Source organism: Panthera leo, chromosome D3 (genome assembly GCF_018350215.1).
Source record: "Panthera leo isolate Ple1 chromosome D3, P.leo_Ple1_pat1.1, whole genome shotgun sequence".
Classification (NCBI taxonomy): Eukaryota; Metazoa; Chordata; class Mammalia; order Carnivora; family Felidae; genus Panthera; species Panthera leo.
This window is the reverse complement of record NC_056690.1, coordinates 5,494,513-5,508,267: the sequence shown is the minus strand read 5'-3', so window position 1 is coordinate 5,508,267 and position 13,755 is coordinate 5,494,513. Positions and strand designations below refer to the sequence as shown.

At 60.9% G+C, this 13,755-nt stretch overlaps 1 protein-coding gene across 25 annotated transcripts in view; it reads right to left on the bottom strand.

The window, feature by feature from the left end:
• NCOR2 (nuclear receptor corepressor 2) overlaps positions 1-13,755 on the bottom strand; it is a 218,807-nt gene that overhangs the window by 134,113 nt on the left and 70,939 nt on the right. For all 25 annotated transcript variants that reach the window (XM_042910781.1, XM_042910758.1, XM_042910764.1 and 22 more), the window contains 2 exons: positions 6,525-6,652; positions 4,758-4,935 (listed from right to left, as the gene is read on the bottom strand). In XM_042910781.1, coding sequence (XP_042766715.1) covers positions 4,758-4,935; positions 6,525-6,652 — 306 coding nt within the window. The remainder of the gene's footprint in view (positions 1-4,757; positions 4,936-6,524; positions 6,653-13,755) is intronic.

The following is a 13,755-nucleotide window of genomic DNA, read 5'->3' as shown; positions in this document are numbered from 1 at the left end:
AGAAAGCAAACCAGGCACCGCTCCTGACTCGGCCCATCCCAGTTCTCAGCACAACTTACCCACCAGACTCCCACAGCAGCCCTCCAGGGACCTGCTACTTTGTCCCCATTGCACAGATGAGGAAACTGAGAACCTGGAGGCACCTGCCTGGTGCTGCTCTAAGCCAGGGGCCAGCATGCTTTTCTGTAAAAGGCTAGGTAGAAAATATTTCAGGTTTGCATCTTGGACTCTGCCCAATTACTCACCCATCACTGTATTGGGAAAGCAGCCACCGACAAGATACAAACGAATGAACATGGCTGTGTGCCAATAAAACTTTATTTACAAGAGCGGGCTGAGCACTAAGTTTGAAACTTACTAAGTTTGCCAACCTCTGCTCTTCGCAATTCACAAGTCTTAACTCAGGTCATTGTCACAAATACCCTAAGAAGTAGGAATAAATAGCGTTTTCCCCATTTCCCAGATGAAGAAACTGAGACCCAGTAGGGTTCAGCGACATGCCTGAGGTCACCAGCCACAATGCAATGGAACCCTGGCTCAGAGGGCACCAGAGGCCGAGGTCGGGCCTCAATCATACCCTCTGGAGGTGGGCGGACCACGAGACCAGGCTGCAGGGTGTTCCACAGCAGAAGCAGGGTCCAGAGCACGCATTTATTTACCTCAAAGAACGGCATGGCTAGGCAAGCACGAGCAAGATCTCTTCTAGAGTCCAGGACCCCTGAAATTTGTGGCAAAACTGTGTGATGAAAAATTCCCTAGAAACACACTCGCTGGGCTTGGGGACCTAACTACTCCCCAACAGGAGGCCCATGCTGGTGGACACGGGTGCCACGGGCACCTGGCCCCACACATACCAAACCTGAATCAGCTCACGTCCTCTGGCACCTGAGGGCCTTTGCACAGGCCATCCTCTCTGCCCACAGGGCCCAACTCCACCTCCTGGGCCAGCTGAAATCCGCTTTGCCTTCTCATGCCACCTCCCCCAGCCCCTAACTGAGTTCTGCCCCTTCCTCTAGGCAGCCAGGGCACTCGGCTGGTCTCTGCCCGCAGACTCCGTCATTTCCCAGGGTTCTTGAGATACAAGGTGGCAGGGGAGGCGGTTCCCGGCACCGAGCAGCATTATCCGCTGTAAGAAACATTTCCCTCCCCTCCCCTCTCGGATCCTCCGCCAGGACCAAGAAAGGAAGATCAACAGAATCCCAGCCCAAGAATAGATCTCAAAAGCAACATTAGCAAAAAGAAGGCCTCCATCCCTAAAGCTGGCAAGGTCAGTGCAAGGGTCAGACGAAGCGAGTGTCAATGGCTAGGAACTGCTGACAAGTTGCTGGAAAACTTCTCCTTAAATTCTCGATGAATAAAAGCGGGTCTTCTTCAACGGCTTCTTATCGCTCGAAGCTCAGGCTTAGCTTTTATGATCAGCAAAAATGCAGTAGGTCCATCAATGGCTGAACAGACAAATAAAACGTGGATCGTCATACAAGGGAACGTGACTCAGCCAGAAAAAGGAACAAAGCCCTGGGCCGTGCCACAACGTGGCTGAACCTTAAGAACACGATGCTGAGTGAAAGACACCAGACAGCAAAGGCCACGGATTACATGACTCCACGTACAGGAAATGTCAACAGGCAAATCCAGAAAGACAGAGCGCAGACTGGTGGTCACCAGGCGCTGGGGAGGGAGGAATGGGGAGTGGCTGCTAATGGGTGTGGGATCTCCTTTCGGGGTGATGAGAATGTTCTGGGACTAGTGGAAGCGAGTGGTTGCCCAGCGTTGAGAATGCACTAAATGCCACTGAATTGTTCGCTTTATGTGGTTAATTGCAGGTTATGTAAATTTCACCTCGACTTAAAAAGAAAAGGCACACCCAGAGGGCAAAGGGCGCTTTCTCCAGGACCAGGTTTTCCAGGAGTGGGACCCAGGGAGCCTGGCTAGTGGACCTCCAGATGGTTCTCCCGATGGCTGCTGGCCTGATTCACTTCAGCCCAAAGCCACAGGAGCAACACAACACACCCACACCCCAGCCGGTCGCCAGGTAGGCAGCTGGCACCATTTTTCCCATCAGATGCCCCTGGTGTAAAATTCGGGCCAACACAGAAGAGAAAAACGCATTATGCAAAATTAAAGACACAGGCAGCAAAAGACCTGTGGCTGGGGAGGCCCCCCTCGTCCCAACTTCAGGAAGGGGCAGGGCTGGCCTCAGACCCTCAGAGTCTACCCCCTTGTGGCAATCGCAACAATGGGTTCCGAGACAGGCAAGGACCCCACACACAGGCAAGGAGGGAAACAGCTGTGGGCAGGAAATGTGGAGATGGGAGGGAAATCTCTCCCTTTTCGCTGGCCTTGAACATGGGAAGAGGAAGGCCCGGAGTCTCAAACTGCCTTCTTGTTAACACACCAAGACCACAGGAAAAAAGGCAGACCAAGAGAGGGGGACCTGGTGACATTCACGTCACCTGAATCAAGCCGTGCCTGAAGTCCACCAACCCGGGATTTCAGTCGTATGAGCCAAGACCCATGCTGAAGTGAGTCTGACATGGGTTTTCTGTCCCTTTGAGCCAACAGAGCCCCACCACACAAAGGGACTTTCAGAAGTGGTTCTGTGCGTGATGGCTCTAAAGTCCCCTAAAGCAAAGTTTGGTGAATTCCAAAGGAAGCCCAATACCACAAAACTCCAGCGGCTCAAGGGCAGGGAAGCGTTAGAAAACAGAACGTTTTTATATGAAAAAGGAACACAGCTGGCGGGGGGCGGGGCTGTAAAAAAAAAAAAATCGCACTGAATTCCTGTCTCATGCGTCCGGCTAAATTCCACACGGCAGACGCAAAAAACATCTGAACACTTGCAGAGCTGTGTTCCCTCCTGGCTTCTTCTCTTGCCCAAATCTGCTCGAACTTTCCAAATGCTCTCAGCAGCCTGGGGCAAGAACAGTCTCCAGGTGGCCCCAGTGCTGGGCCCATCACTCCCCTGACCCCCAGGGTCCAGGAAGAGAAGACAGACACAGAGAAACAGAAACAGACACAAAGACTAAGGCTCACAGAGGGAGAGGGAGCCCACCAGGGAACTTCAAGAAGAGGGACGAGCAGGGGATCACAGCTACCGAGAGGCACGGAGGCCCTCAGGAGGTTCCAAGCCACCATTCTGGAGAGCCAGGCTGGGCGGGCAGCTGGCCAGAGACAACTGGCAGCCTGTTCTCTGGGCAGAACCGGACAGAAGCTCGGGCCACAGTCCACTGGGGGCCCCAGTCCCTAGGGAGGAAATCAGACCTCCCTGGCGTGGCCCTTGGCCGGACCACTGACCTGGCCCTCTGCCCCTCCACACATACCCCTCTCCCCTACACGTCCAAGGCTCTCTTCGAGAAACAGCTTTTCTAACGGCAACATCCCTCCCCCAGCGGAGGAGACAGACTCAGGTGCCCACGGCGGGGGGCGTGGCGGGCACTGGGAGGAGGGAGGCCGATGGCCGGCTAGCGGGACCAGACGGGAAGCCTGAGGACCAGGGCAGCCTGGTGGGCAGGGATGGGCTGCAGACCCAGGCTTCCTGGCCTTCCGCGACATGGGCGAGTGGCTCCCGCTCGCTCAGCCCGGGGCCCGGGGCTCCTTTTCAAAAGGAGGTCGCAGATCACGGGAGTGGGGCCGAGATGACTCAACGGCACGACACTCGCTTGGCACAGGACCCGGCTCACCCGCTTAGCGCCGGCTTGCCGTCGTCAGCGCCCCGAGAGCCCTCCTCTCCCGCCAGCCCCCCAGCGAAGGCCCCGCACCGGCCAGAAATCCCACCGATCCATCCTATCCGGCATCAGGCAGGGAAGAGGACCCACAGGCCCGAGTGGGCCACGTCCACCCCCTCGCCTGCTCCCACCCCCACCGGGGCCGCAGTAAGATAAACGCTGGCCTCACCCACCAGGCGGGAGGCTGCTAACGAGCTAGTTGGGAAGAAACACTCAGCGTGTGCAGGAGTGACGTCCATCCCTCAGCCGGCCAAGGACGGGCATGTCACCTGGCCGCGGTCCCTGCCCCATCCCAGGCAGTGACAGTAGAACAACAGCTTCGGGGGCAGTTAGGTGACCCTAACGGACAGTCCGGGCCACTGGCTGCGATCCCTCCATTAGCACCTCTGTCAGCGTCCTCTGTGTGACGTGAAGACCAAAGAAGCTTCCAGCCTCCACTGTCCTGAGCTTGACTGAAACAGCAGGACCTCCTCCCAAACCAGCACACCGTAGGCACTCAATCTGTGCACATTCGCCCCCACCAGCTCCGCTCGACTTTCCGTTTAAAATATTTCTTTTACGTTTTTATTTTATTTTTGAGAGAGAGAGACAGAGTGCAAGCGGGGGAGGGGCAGAGAGAGAGAGGCAGACACAGAATCCGAAGCGGGCTCCACGCTCCGAGCCGTGAGCACAGAGCCCGACGCGGGGTTCGAACTCACGGACCACGAGATCAGGACCTGAGCCGAAGTCAGACACCCAACCGACTGAGCCACCCAGGCGCCCCTCGACTTTCCATTTTAAAGAGGAGTAAAATGAAAGAGGTCTCCGGGGCACCGGGGGGGCGGGGCATGGTGGCCCCGCAGGCCAGACGCGTTCAGGTGGGAGCAGGCCCCCGTCCGGCCAGGAAGCGGCCTGCGAGCCAACCTCGGTCCCGGCCCCTCCTCTCGCTGCCCACCCTCGGCCCGAGCTGTGCCCCACCTGGCACGCCCACCGCCCCCACCCCTTGCCTTGCACCCAGGTCCTCAGGGGCTCCCAGCCAGGGCCGGGCCTTACCTTGGACGGGTCCTCCGAGCCCCCAGGCTGGCCCGCGGCCAGCAGGGGTGAGGGCCGCAGCAGGGGATCGGGCAGCAGCTCCAGGCGAGGGCGCTTGCTCTCAATGAACTCCATCTCGGACTTGCCCAGCTCGGGCAGGTAGGAGTGGGACTCGGGTCGCAGGTGGAGCTCCTGGGACCTGCGGGAGGCAAGGACACAGGGCCTCGCAGCTGCCGCCCTCCCGCCCAGCACCTGCCGTGGGCCCCGCCCTCCGCGACCCTGAGGGAGAAGTGCCCGTCTGGCCAAGGGCACGCGGCGAGGCAAGCTTCAATCCCAGACTCGTCCTCCCACGAGTCCGCACTCGCTATGTTAATAGGAAGAGAACGTACTGGTGATTCCCCACCCCCGCGCTGCCGAGAGCGGCCCACGGCCAGCAGCATCACCCGCCTGGAGCCGGCTGCAAGCGCACAGCCTTGAGTCCCACCCCAGACCTACAGAGTCAGACTGTGCATGTAAACAAGAAGCCCGGGTGATTCACGGGCACGGTCGAATCCAAAAAGCCTTGTGGGTCCAACACAGGCAGTAACACACATGCTGTTATTTGCACATCCCCCACCCGGGGCAGACATCACTAGCCAACCACAGCACTCTGGCTGCGAAACCTGGCCTTGCGTCCTGCCCAGCTCAGCCAGCTGCCTGGGGCAGAGACGGGAGCTGTCCAGCCTAACACTCCCGACCGGCTCTCCTCAACCCTGCTCCCCAGTCTGCAGAGGTCAAAACTGGGCCAGAGAGGACATGGCCTTGCCTGAACACACACAGCACGGCCAGGACTCACAGACTCCGCCCCCGGCTACTGCTCCCGCCCGGACAGCCTAAATATCCCCTCTGCTAAAATGCGTTTCAAGTTGATGCCTGCCCGGAACACTCCAAGAACATGCTCACCTCCGGGCCTTTGCACATGCTGTTCCCTCTGTCTGGAAGGCCTTTACCAGCTCTCTGAACGGTCGGCTACATATCGGACAAACGTCCCTCCCCTGAGAGGCCTTTCTGGCCACCCCAGCCAGAGAGCTAATACCTTGCTCACCCTGTGGCTAATAAATGGGTCACCTGCCTCATTCTGGAGTCATCTTGTGGGTGTCTGTGAGGCATCTGCCCTGGAGGCAGGGCCGCCTACCGTCGTGCGCCCACAGCCTAGAATGGGCCAGCACATGACATCTGAGGTTAGGACTCTTAGCGGTCAGGGCTGTTATGATCTCCGGCATCTTGGGGCCCCGCTCTGGCCTCGGCCCTCCCCTCACTGGGGTCCCCGTCCCGCTGCAGGGGCTCATCCCCGTCCCCCCGGATTTAAGGACAGGTGGGCCCAGCCACAGGCAGACACCAGAGGGCCTTGGCTGGTAGCTGAGGGACCGAGAGGGACTGGGAGAAAAGGGGAAGACAACAGGAGGGAGGAGGGGGCAGCCCGGGTGCACCCAGGCGGGACTTGTCCCTCTCACCGGCACCCCAGCCCCGCCCCTCCGCATCTTGGCGGTCGACCCCTCCTGCCTAGGACTACCCCCCCCCCCCACCCAGAGACCACTGAAGGCCCACGCTGCGAAGTCGGAGGGCCACGTGGCCCTTTCCCGCTCCCCCGCAACCGCGCCCCAAGGCACAGCTGCACCAGGACGAGGGCAGGCACACAGCACAGCAGCCCCCCGACTTAACACCAGCCCTGCACGCTCCTGCCTCCTCCCCCGGCCTGAGGACCGACCCCGCGGCTCCCAGCTAGGCGGCGTGCAAGCCTCTCCTCACCTCTCGTTCCCAGGCTGAAATTCGGACAGCAGGGAGGGCCTCCTCCTCTGGGGCTGGAGGATGGAACCGGGCGACAGGTGTGAGGCGTAGTCACGGGGGTGGTGCTGGTACTCGAGCAGCCCGACGTCCTGCAGCAAGAGGCCGAGGAAGCGGGTGAGCCCAGACGGCCCGCTCCACGGTCACGGGCGCAGCCGGGCGCTCGCTCCTGCGCGGGGCCACGTCCGCGTCCACACGTGGCTCCGGACGCCCGGGGTGGCCAGAGGGCGTGGCCGGGGCCAGTCGCCGGCTAGCGTGCACCCTGTGCCCAGCCCCACACTGGCACCTGCAGCACGTGCGATTATGCCCTCCTCCCCGATGAGACCACCGAGCCCGCCTGGGAGCGGGCGGCTGGAAAGGGCACAGCCCGCGTGTCTAGCGGGGCACTGAGGGGATAGGGTGTCTGCGTGAGACTGCAGGGCACAGGTCTGTGAGGCTCGAAGACCAGCTTCCAAAACAAGGTGCCACCTTGGGGTTCCCCTGTCTTGTCTGTGAAAAGAAAACCCAGCCACGTGTGTCCGGCCAAAGTCAGAAGGGGAAATGAGCTTCAGACAAAACCCTCCTTCTTCGGTAACGTGCCATCCATCACCCCTTCTCATCTGGGGAAAAACCAAACGCTAACAGATTACAAGTATCCTGATTATCAACTACACTGATTCGAGACACGTTAAAAAGGGTTTTTAAAAAAGCAGAGAAACGAGCGTTTCGAAAGAGAAAACAGGGCCGGCTTCCCACCGTACCAATCCAAATCGATTCGCTCTGTCTGCCTAGAACACTCAGTTACACTGTGTGCGGCAATCAATTAGCGATGTCTGGCACAGGTAAGGCTGAGACAGAGGGGCACCGTGTGTGATTTATCTTCTTCTGGGCACCTCTCTTTATTCTCCCAAGTTTCCGTTAAAAAAGTCTAGTCGGTCTTCTCATGCTCCTGTTGTCCGGCTTTTTTTTTTTTTTTAAGCAGTTATTCCTGCAAAGACGATCGGATGCTATCAGGCAGGTGAGCTGGGAGTGTGTGCGTTTCAGACCCTCCAAAGCAAGCATGTAAGAGGCTGGGACGCCAAAGGCTGGAGAAGATGAGTAAATGGAATGAATGGGGACCCCAGCGACTTCGGAGGCTGGAAATGCTGAGGAGGCCCAATATGGGGAAGAAAGGCTGCAGGGCCTCGGGCTGGGGGAACTGTCCGTCACTCCAACCCTCTGAGCCTCGGTTTCCTCATCTTTGAAACGGGTGCCTGACTGGATGGAAGGAGGTCCCTGTGCTTCCTACCACAAACCCTCCGTAACTCTCCAAAGACCTCCCTCAAGATGACAGGTGGCTTCCGGAAGGCAGAGAAGGGCTCAGCCCTCCCCCCCTCCGTCCCCCCACTCTGTGATGTCTAGCACGAGGCCCCAGGTGCTCGCAAATGGAGGCGGGTGGGAAGGAGGAGGAAGGGGGAAGGCCCTGGGGGAGGGAGGGAGGGAGGGAGGAAGCGAGGCCTCTGGGATCACGCTGGCAAGGCTGCCAGGCCCAGATCACACGCACGTGCAGAGGTGTGAGAAGGAATCGGCAGCCTCTGCCGTCTGCCAGGGGGAAGGCTTTCCCCGCCCGGCTCTCTCGCACAAAAGCAAAATGAGCAAAGCGGCAAGAGACAGACAGTCCGATGCCTTAGGAGACAGACAAGCCAACGCCTCGGCGAGACAGCACCTACGTCCGCCAACGGAGGTGGGAAAAGGCACGGGGCACACGAGGACCCTGGGCAGGGGCGGGGGGGCAGGGGAGGGGGGGGCGGAGAGGCCACTTCACGAACTTTCTGGCCTCAGTTTCCCAGTTTAGGAGCCAAGTGGGAGACGCTCGTCAGCAAAGCCCCTCCGAGGAGCATCTCGGGGGCCATTCCTGCGGTGTCCTCACTAAACCCCACCCTAGGCCCCAAAGCTGGTCTCCAGGGCTGAGCCGGGGACCCCCCAGGGGGGTCTGGAAGCTCCACAGGAAGCCCAGAATCGGGGACGTCCCAAAAGAGAAGCCGACCCGAGGTGGGGCGCACCAGGCCCTCAGGCTCCAAGCCTCCCGGCCACGTCTCAGTAACAACACCCAACGTTCACGAACTGCCCGTGTCTGCCCGCCGACAAAAGCTTTAAACGTGTTTTTCATTGAATTCCCACGGCGATGCCATGAGGCGGGTCTCATGCACAGTCCCACACAAACATGAGACCTCGGGCACAGAGAAGGTAAGTGACTCGCCCAGGTGACACAGCAAGGAGGGGAGGTTCTGAGATGCAGGACTGAGGCCAGGCTGGCTTCCTGCTGAGGGACGGGGAGGGGCAGACTGCAGGTTCTGAACGTACCCCCAAAAGGTGACAGCAACAAACCAGACTTGGGGGGCAGGGGCCTGCCCTGCCCTTGCCACGTGCTCGCAGAGCTGCTTGCTCAGAGAATTGGGGGTGGGGGGGGGGGTCTCACCTGAGACCCCCCCCCCCCCCGCCTCTGCCAGCCTCTCCTCAGCCGTGGTGCCTCTGACACTAGAAATCGGGACTTGCCGATAAACTATGCCCCTCAGACTCCCCAGGAAGGGGACAGGCGCTAACCCCATCTGGCACGTCCCTGGCTAGATCCTCAGGAGCCACAAGGACAAAGGGGCTGAGGCATCTGGGCCTCGGGTCAAATCCAAACTGGGTCTGGATCCTGGGAGATGTTGGAGGGAGGGGCCGGGAGAAAGGTTTTCTTTGCAGCTGTGCTACAAAAAGATGGGCTCCTCGCTGGCTCCTGGGATAGGGTTTGTCACCCAGGGGGTGCTGAGGAAACGTCTGGAGCCGCACATGGCAGGCAAAGGACTCGTGGGCCCCTCCCGGAGAGGTGGGGCTCCCACCTCAGGGCCTTTGCACGTGCTGCTTCCTCTGCCTGGAACATTCCTTAACTACATTTCCCCATGCCCGGCCCTCCAGTTCCTTTCAGGTTTTGATCCCAACGTCAGCTTCCCCGTGAGGCCTCCTGCCCTGGCGCCTGACTTCAGTTAGGAACCCCACGACCTCCGCCTTCCCCCGCCCCTCCTTCCCTGCTCATTGCTGCCCCATGAGAACACCAGCTGCCTGAGGCAGGGATGCTTCTGGTTTGCTCACGGCTCCGTTCCCAGGGCCTACGAAAGTACTGGCAGACGAGGCGCCTACTGAGTGTTAAATCAATGAACAAACCTCCCAGCACGGGGGCTCCCGAGAGGCCTTTCTGGGGAGCCGAACACCGCCCTGGAGCCGTCCCCCAGCACCCAGAACTGGGGGGTGGGGGGGGGCAGGAAGGGCCACAAAGCTGAGGCGGAGAAACCCCGGGCAGCATTCAGGACACGAGCAACCCACCAGCGCGCCCACACGCGCCCGCGGCCCCCTCTGGCCCAGGCGGGCCCCCGGGTCCCTGACCTTTCACCCAAGGCAGCGCTGCTCCACGCGGGGCCCACCCCGTCGCCCGCGACGAGTGGGTACGGAAGACACGCGTCTTCGTGCGCCAGCCGGCCTGCGCACTGCCGGCCTCGCCACGGCCAGCGCCCGCACCGGACGGGCGGGGGTTCCGTGCAGTCTGGCTCTGGGGCAAAGCGCAGCTGAAACGGACCGGTCCTCCCCACAGAGCTCTCGGGAAGCACCGATCCGGGGCAGGAGTCCGAAACAGGGCCCAAGGCCCAAGCCGGGCGCGGCCGTCGGCCGTTCCTCCGCCTCTCGGTCGCAGCTCCGGAGCTGTGAGGGCAGCGGGGCCGAGCAGCCGTGACACAGGCCGAACGGCGCGAGAGGCGCGACACGTTTACGGAGGTCTGCCGAGCTCTCCTCTAGAGGAAAAGCCCACAGGCGACGCGGAAGAGGACACTCACGCTACGTGGTCGTCACAAGAACGGCGTCACCGAAGTCATCAGCGGCGTCCCTTGATATCCGTGGGAGCTAACGTTGCACAGGCATCACGCGAGGGCCTCTGCCCTCGTCCACTAATCTGAGCCTCGGAACCCCGCAGTTGCCGCAATCAAATGACGGGGAAACCGAGGCACAGGGCGGTAAGGCCCCTCGTCCGGAATTCCACAGCCAAGGTATCACTAAGGCAGCGCAGAAACGCAATCGGTCTGGCTCCAGAGCCTGCGTTCTCAGCTACCCCTCTACACGGAGGCACAGAGAGGTTGAGTAACTTGCCAGGGTCCACACAGCACAGAGCGGTAGCGCTAGAAGTCAGACCTTTGCACCTTTTGACTCGAATACATTCGTTCAGCACAAGAACTACAAGAGCTCAGGCAAGTCCAGAAGGTCCCGGGGGACTCGGAGAAGTCCCTAGGAAGCCTGACGAAAGGCGAGGCAGGGAAGGTACGTCGGGACCCCCAACCCCGGGAGACGCACAGGGAAAGACGTGGGGTCCTGATTCCGTGAGGGAGGGAAGCCAAGACCACAGAGGCGGAGAGGGCAGGGCACAGAGGGGTCCCGTGGGATTCCCCAGGCAACGCGCACGGTGTCCGGAAAGGCCGAGAGGGTGCCAGAAGCGGGCAGGGGAACGGCCAGGCCTCTGCCCGAGAGCACACCGGGAATCACGCCTTCCACCTGCACCGTGACCCTCACAGCAGGCAGCCTGGAGGTGGCGGGCCAGCAGACGGGACGGCTCCCACGGCCCCTGAGTCCAGGGCCCTGCCACCCCAAAGGACAGGGGCTCCCGTCACCCCGCCAGGAGGAAAGACAGGACTACCGCAAACCCGCCCGGGCACCTTCCACGGAGGCTCAGACCCACAACTCCGTACTTCTGATAGGAAAACCGAGGCTGCCCCCCCCACAGGGCCAAGTGGGCAGCCCAGTGTCACTCCGCAGGTGGGAAGGAACGGAGATTCAAGGCCGGATGTGGAGGTTCTTCTGGGCTCCAGGGCGGACTCGCCATCCAAGCAGCCCTGGGCCCAGGGCACATGGAAAGAAGCCTCTGGAACCAAGAGGCGCTACTCCTGAAGATAAGCCTGTTGTGTGTGTGTGTGTGTGTGTGTGTGTGTGTGTGTGTGTGTGTGTGAGAGTGAGAGAGAGAGAGAGAGAGAGAGAGAAGACTGAGTCTCAGGAAGGTCACAGGTCACCGGGTCCAGGCCCCTCCCCTTCCTCCCAGCTTCCTGCCTTAGCTACTATGCAAGGAGCCAGGACCCTGGGCTCCCACCCGGCTCCTGGATGGGGCATTTTTCTCCCTGTGCCTCAATTTCCCCTTTCTTCCACCCTCTGTCTTCTAGACTCAGAAAAGGGGGGCACCTCACCCCACCTGTAAAATCGGCTAATGGGAACATGTTAGAGGGCACGGGCTGCAGTGGGGAGGGAGGGCCTCCAGACTACAGACCCAATGCTGACCCCCCGCCAGCCAAGGGAAAGTGGTCCAGCCAGGACACATGCCCACGACAGCAAGACCCACCCCCAACCCGGGGTGCCCGGAATTCTTGCTCCTGCCTTTTAGGTGACAAGCAGGGTTGGGCCGCCCCACACAAAGCAGGGACCGGGGCCCCACTGCTGCCACCACACAGGACAGGAATGCCCCACCCCACAGCTGCCCCAGGGCCCTGCTCACCCCTGGCCTCAGCCTCCTGCCTGGAGTGGGCGGTGACTGCTGGGGCCTGTCCAGCCACATCCTGCGTCACTGACAGCCCAGTGGGGGCAGAACAGGAGACATTATGGGTCAGCCAGTGACCCCAAATGACCGGGAGAGGGCCCAGCTGGGGCAAAGGGCAAGAAGGAAGGCGGGAGAGTGGGGCAGCGGGGGGTGGAGGGGGGAGGCTCTAGGGACAGGACGACTTTCCAAAGCTGTGCCCACAGGGAAGGGGTGGGAGAGGGGTGGGAACCCAGCAGGAGGGGCCCAGCAACAAGAGAGAAGCCAGAGGCATCGGCCAGTGGCCCCCAGGAGAGGCAGCCCCTGCAGGCAGCTGCAGTAACAGTGAGGTAACAAGGAATAACGACAGCGGACACGTCCGCCAGAGCGGGTGCCAGGCGCTGCCACAAGGACTTCATGCAGATCGTTATGCTTAATCCCCACGAGAACGCAGGTGACGGGTGCTGCCGTGACACCATTTTATAGATAAAAAATCCGAGGCTCCGAACGGTTAAGAACGTGGACCTTTCTCCTCGCCTACGAAACATTCCCGATCCACAAACAGCGCTCGAGACCCTCTTCGGGGTGATTCAGAGCAGCGAGTGAACTGTCCGCGTAGAAGGTTCCAACCAGAACGTTTGCTCTGTGGCAAGGGCTCGGTAATCAAGGGTTTGCGGTCGCTGTTGCTGTTGCTGGGGACCCCGACACAGACGGTGACGCTACGTAACAACGTGTGCCCCCAGGAGCACACTCCCGTGGCCCTGCGCACACGGCAGGTGCCCAGCAGGCAGTGGCGTCTGTGACCGGGGCTCAGAAGCCCGAGGCCGAAGCGGACTGCCTCCCAGCAGCGATCTCACCTGAGGCCTGCGGTTTGGTCTCCTGGCCTCAGTCCCCTCGAGTGCAAGGTGGGGTACCGATGCCAGACGCTCTTTCACTGGGCCAGACGGAGGGTCTGCAGACCACCCACAGGCACGCTCTCGTCACAGGGCTCGATATGTGCCCGTTAAGCCCGGCTGGCTCTGAAAAGCATCCTGGTGGCCAAAATCCTCAAGAGGCCGCCGCGTCTGGGACACCCTCCCCGCGGGGCCAGTGGGTTCACACGCTCACTGATGGAAATGCCCTCCCACACCACTTCCTTTCTTCTCACGAAAAGGAACCACGCCAAGCAGTCCACACGCATGCATGCACACACACACACACACACGGGCCAGCAGAGCCAGCCTCTTGCCCAGCTACGACCGCAAGGCCCTACACCTCCCCGCCGAGCAGCCAGTTGGTCAAACAGGGAGGCCCCAGACCCCGGGAGCCCTCCAGCAAGGCCCAAGGACACGGTACCCAGTAGGTGCCCAAAAAATGCCAGCAAAGGCCCATCCTCACGGCCACACCGCGCAGCGAGAGGCGCGGCAGGAAACGGGGTCACTGCGAGGAGAGACAAGGGTGCAGCTTAGGAGAGCCGGTCGAGGGCGCACGCGTGTGCGGGCCAGCACATAGGTAGACAGCACTCCTCTTTCCCCGCAGGCAGGTCGCCCCCGAGAGGCGGGGCGGCTCCTCGGTGAGAGGAACCGACAGCCTGGATCCCCAAATCAGGGCTCCAGACACGCGTTCCGAGTCTCTTCCTCTCAGAGCCTCCAGTGCACGAGCTCCGGGGCCACG